Source organism: Rhinoderma darwinii, chromosome 7, assembly GCF_050947455.1.
Source record: "Rhinoderma darwinii isolate aRhiDar2 chromosome 7, aRhiDar2.hap1, whole genome shotgun sequence".
Taxonomy (NCBI): Eukaryota; Metazoa; Chordata; class Amphibia; order Anura; family Rhinodermatidae; genus Rhinoderma; species Rhinoderma darwinii.
The window spans coordinates 103,173,710-103,179,709 of NC_134693.1; the positions used below are offsets into that span (position 1 = coordinate 103,173,710).

The 6,000-nt window shown below is 39.5% G+C and overlaps 1 protein-coding gene across 1 annotated transcript in view; it reads left to right on the top strand.

Moving 5' to 3' along the window:
• RFT1 (RFT1 glycolipid translocator homolog) overlaps window positions 1–5,602 on the top strand; it is a 36,946-nt gene extending 31,344 nt beyond the window's left edge. Inside the window, exons 11-13 of the mRNA XM_075833744.1 lie at window positions 45–150; window positions 1,622–1,871; window positions 4,176–5,602. Coding sequence (XP_075689859.1) covers window positions 45–150; window positions 1,622–1,871; window positions 4,176–4,337 — 518 coding nt within the window. The 3' untranslated portion in view covers window positions 4,338–5,602. The remainder of the gene's footprint in view (window positions 1–44; window positions 151–1,621; window positions 1,872–4,175) is intronic.
• Window positions 5,603–6,000: the final 398 nt, after the last annotated feature.

The following is a 6,000-nucleotide window of genomic DNA, read 5'->3' on the forward strand; positions in this document are numbered from 1 at the left end:
GTTAGGCTCATCTATTTTGTCAGCTCCCATATTGTATTTTTCAGGCCCTGTCCTCTTGCGCTTCTACTGTCTCTATGTTCTCCTGTTGGCTATCAATGGTGTAACAGAGTGCTTCACCTTTGCTTCAATGAGTAAAGAGGAAGTAGATAGGTGAGTAAATTCAGATTTCTCTTTATAAATATTATTAATGGTAAAGTAGGGCAAGATTCAAGCACCGATGAGACGTCCTTAAAGAAGTATCAAACCAGGAACAAGAGAGAGCACTCCTGAAGGTAACTTATTACACCAATAGCCCTATTGCTTCTAGGGGAGGTTATAAAGCGCATACTGTTCAAAGGCAACATACAAAGGCACACAGAGTGCCTTTCGCTTCGTAGAATGGAACTCCACAATCCTTTGTTCAGACGATGCCTAAACCTGATTGCAGGGATTCTGCTGTTGGAACCCCCTGCATTCAGCAATTATCATCTGGGGACTGCAGTATAGGCTCATTGCATGGTGTCTTTTAATCCTTAGGTTAGACCATCAATATTAGATCGGTGAGGGTCCGATGCTCGGTACCCCTGCCGATCAGCTGATTGAAGGGACTGCGGCACTCGTACGAGTGCTACAGCCTGTTCATGTTTTACATGGTTCTCCTTCTCATTTGTACTTTGCACATGCCGTTACATTTGTAGCGGCTGTGCAAGGTATTGCACCACTGTCCTATTTAAGGATAAGCCATTTAAAAAAAAAACAACCTGTATAACCCCTTTAACTTTAGTGGGTGTCTGTGTGCCCCCCACCCAATAAAATATCTGTACATGATGCAGCTCTCTCTTGTAATATGATCAAGGGGACCCCTGTCTGTTACCTTTTACCCTGTTAAATGTACAGGAGGGGGTTGTCTCACCTTGACAATATCATTTACTTAATATAAATCTTATATTATGACCTCAATTATACATCAATCTAGAAATATCAATAATATAAAATAGTTTAGAATAAGCCCTAACACTTTGATGATACAACTATGATGAATAGGTCAAGGAAATAGATTTTCCGAACGCAAATATTCTTTCTTACAGAAAATTCATCTTTCATCTACAAGTAATAATAATATTCTTAGTCGTGCCATATCTATCATCAATATTCTCAATCAAAATTAGTTTTAGAAGAAAATGTAAAGTAATTGTCCACGATTAGATAAAAGGGTCTGCTTTTTTCTGGAAATGGCCCGACACTTGTCTATCGTATGTTTCTGTAATTGCAGCTCACCACAAATCAAGTGTATGGGGATAAGCTGCAATACCAGATGCAGCCTATGGACAGGTGTGGCGCTTTTTCTGGAAAAAAAAAGCAGACCCTTTTACCTAATCCTGGACAACCTCTTTAACCCATGGCACTTTACCAGGCATGTGAAATTAGTTTTTCCCCATGGCGGCCCTACCCAGATGACTCCCACTTATAAAGAAAATTATTTGGGTAATTGGAAAACATTGTTGAAAGATATGGATGAAATCACAAGAATAACCACAACTCCTTCATGCTAACAGGACATTTCCAGAGCAAATTCTACTGTAAAAATATAAATCAATGCTAAATTCTTGTTGTTGTCATCTCCTTAATATCCCCTTTTCAGGTTTAACTACATTATGTTGGGTCTCTCGCTGAGTTTCCTTTGCCTTTCCTACTACATGACAACTTGGCTCGGCAGTGTTGGGTTCATCTTAGCAAACTGCTTTAATATGGGCATGCGGATCGTTCATAGCCTACATTACATCAGGAAATATTACAGGGACAGCCCCTACAAGCCGCTTTCTGGGCTCATGCCATCCCCAGCAGTAATTTGTGCACTTGCACTCAGTGCTGCAGTGACTGGATATTCAGAGGTAAACACCAAGTTTTCATTGTTGTGTGTTTTAATGCTTTGTAATACAGAAGTTTTCTTCACTTCAAGTCAATATAATACAGATGGAAAAAAAGTCAAAACAGGAATATAGGTGCAGAAAAAAGCATCTAATAGCTATCTTAATATACGTCAATAAAAAACATACACTCAAACACAGCAGTTTTGCTACCTGGTAAGGACAATTATTTCTATATAGAGGCAATAAGGGAATCCAGAGGCAAAAATCTAAATGTAAAGCATAAGTCTAAACTCTGAACACTATTAATTCCTCTTAGACCAGGTTTAAATGTGACAGATTTGTTGCAGATTTTCGTGTGTGTTTTTGGGCAGGCTGCAGAATAGAAAATCTGCAGTATGCCCTATACGTTGTGGATTTGTTGCTCAATGTTGTAGATTTCACCCTTTGCATTACAAAATGTGAAATCTGCCGCAAAATCCGTCTGAATATAGCTGTACAGTCCAACTCTCCTCAAACCTGTGCTATGTCCCCATTTATGAGTCTGTATAAGGTTTCTACACTATATTTACTATCATTGAGAAAACCTGTAGCAGTGAATCTCCTTCATGGCAGCAATTTAAGGAGAAGGCTTGATAAGAATGCCCTTGCGCTGCCCTCTCCCCCTGTCTGACAGTCGTCTTATGCCAGTGCCAAAAACCTGCCCATCTAGTTAAACTTTTGATATGTCATAGAGATCCCCACCGTTGCTGAAACGAAGGTGCAGAAGCGCTCAGCTGAGCGCTTTGCACCTTTGGCTGTGATCTGCGCTCCTCGTCAGCCTGAAGATGGCTCTCATAGAACGTCTCTGTGAGCCATCTTCAGCCTGACACGGAGCACCGATTACAGCCGAAAATGCAGGGCCCTCAGCTGAGCGCTTCTGCACCTTCGTTTCAGCGACGGTGGGAGTCTCAGCACCCGGATTTCCCACCGATCCAAACTTTTGATATGTCTGTATGACATATCCAAAGTTTGATGAAAGTGCAGTCACTCTTTAACTTTTACATATTTCAATGTGCACATGGGAATAATAATTACCCACATCGCACCTTAGTGGATTCTTCCTTTAAAGCTTCCCAAATGGGTAAAGGATGCAGGTATTCTCCATGGACATTCCGAGCTTTAGTCACATTATTATTATTATGTTTTGGGGGAAGGGTCTTAAATTGACAGATTACATCTGAAGGTCTTTGATGGTATCCGTTCTCTAGTGCGCTCAGAGTTCAAACAGGTCTTCACAGTCTGTTAGGGTATGTTGTAGATCTTATGCCTGCATCGTGTCCACTAAACTTTTAGTCTTGATATGGTGACATCTGGTTTTCTTGTGTATACTGTTAGGAACATGATCCATATGGAAAAGTTGATAGGCCTCCTCCCCCTTTATTCAGTGGAAAGCAAAATGATAGAAGATCCTTTTTAAGCCATAAGCGGACGAACATATTATAGGGAACTTAATATAGTCATAAAATACGGAACGTTTGATCCATATTTAGTTCTGTTTGAATGTCGGCATTTGAACCACTTTTTGTCATGACATGTGATTTTGTTTTTTCCATCTGTATTTTTCTGTATACTGTCTGTATTTTATTGGAGGCTGATTGTTGGCTAATTTACCGCTCTCTGCCAGTATATGAATGTGAACTATGGTTCTCATACAGAACACATGTTAATATGAAGCATTTTTTTCTTTTAAAGGCTTCATTGAATTCTCTAGGAACAAACATCTGTAGTAACCATCCATGCAGCGTACAAAAATACACCTATGATCTAATATGCCATGGCCATATGCTTCACATCCTATACTTATTGTATTCTGCATACAATATGGAGATAAATTATATTTTATGTGAAAAAATAAATGTGACTTCAATAATTTGGAGTGTCCAAATGCAGGGGCTAGGGGAAAAGGGTACGTTACCACATAGTGCCTCAAGCCCTAGTCTTTTAATCTGGGATATATGTAGAGTCTACCTAGTTAAAGGATATATCCACTTTTGCAACCAAATTTTTATAGCTTTAATCCATCTTAAACAAAAAATGAAGCCACTTCATTTGATTAAAAACATCCCACTACTTGACGTCTAAAGCTCCTACGCAGGCCTATGGGTTTCCATGGTAACAAACTACAAACAAACCATGTGTATGATCCTGAAGTCAAGCTCCCTTCCATTCATTCCATAGTTTTTGCTAACCTATTCGTAAGGTTAGTAAGAAGTATGGGACAGAGAAGTTCTATGTTTCTGAATGTAGCTTGACCCTAACTTAAATACATGAAAATTCTTTTGACAGATAAGCTTGTGCTGTGACATGGGCTGGCCATCGCGCCTGGCACACATCCTGGTTGGAGCTCTCTGCCTGTCCGGGACACTGGCTGCTGTAGTTCTTTCTGAAGGAAAACTGACTCACTTTATACGTAGTCACGTCCTGTCCAAAAAACCAAAGAAGGTGTAACAGAGACGGGACTGAGCTTCTTCTAAGCAATCCATATACAGCTGAGGTATTAGGTGTCCTCTTCTGTATGTATGACAAGAGGACTGACTGGATCCCAAGATGATGGAATATACGGTTGTACGAGTCATTTAAAATAATTCAATGCTTCTGTATTTATTTCCTCCATGATCTAATACTGAATCCTCTTGCGTTTTCTGGCTGATTATCCTTGAATATTGATAGGGCACTTATGACATAAAATGGCTGCATCTTTTATGTGTAGGAGAATGCTATAATTTTAAACTGCTCTTCTTGTAGCCTGTCATTGAAGTCAGAAGACAGGTAATTTCCTTGTTCCGTTTCCACAATATCCAGTATTTGCCATAATAACCAAGATCAGACTATTCTAAAGGTGCCCATAGACTATTTTAGAGTGCTGACCGACCAAGCTAATGTGTATGGGGATGTCCCGACTCTGCCCCAATGGCAGATGTCAGGGGGAAAGAAGGATCAGGCATTTTAGATTTAAACATGCCCGATGCTTTTTGTTCATGGGAGATAAGTTGCCACCAGCGGTACTCTGTGAGCGGCTATTCCCTCTCCAATGAGAACACTTGCATCCCCGGCCGACGAGCATATGTATTGGGGGTTCAGAAGGAATTGCTGTCGATGGCTATCTAGGTGTATGGGGTTGATTTGGGCCTATTCGTGCTGCAGTGTTGGGACAGTTAGTTGTGTAGCATCAGCTGACTTATTACCATGGACATTTAAAGGGGTTATGTGACATCGAAAATCAGTTGTGCCCTGTCTACAAACTTGGCTCTAAGCAGCAAGATGAAAAGTTATACTAGGTGGAAGTTTGTATTATATTGTAATATTATTATATAATAGCAAATAGAATTAAAGCATAAGTTGATTTTTATACGTTTGACATGCGCATTGCAGTTCCATTGATTTCAACCCAGTCAACAGAATTTGGAGATCTGAACATCTCAGGGCTAAAAGCTGAAATGGCACAAAGCACAGGTGAGCCAAGTGCCCCTCATGCTACCGTGAGACCTCACCAATAACATCTTTTTGACATGTGACAATGAATCAAAATTAAATTTTTCCTTCCAAAAAGCGACATTAGGTTTGGGTTGACACACTATATATATTTATATTATTTATATATATAATGTGTATGTATTTTATTCATTTTTCTTGTTTTGTTTTTATTCACCATTCACTGATCATTAAGAATTTGTTGTTACATTTATTTCAAATCTGTGTATATTTGTTGTAATGTGACTGGCAGTAAATAAACTTTATTTTTGAAAAAATAAATTGTTTTTTTTTTAAACTACTTTTAGTGAGTGTTAAGTAACAAAGAAAAGATGAAAGAGAGATAATAAAACATCTGCATCCCCACCTGACATGTTCGTGCGACCCTGTGGTTGGCGGTTGTGATGCATGTGGAGGCTGTGCATAGTAGGCCACAGGTGGATCTTCATTTAGAAGGCCGAATGTATTGTTCCAGGTACTTTTCTAGTTCTTTCATGGGTTCACCAGAGTTTCTCCTGGATTTCTGCTTAATTTTTCTGTGATTTGCTCACCCTTCTGTTAAATAAAAAGGGCATGAAGTTGGGAAGGTTGCATCGGATTCAATGTAGCCAACTTTCTGGTCTCCTGGGAGTTTAACAAG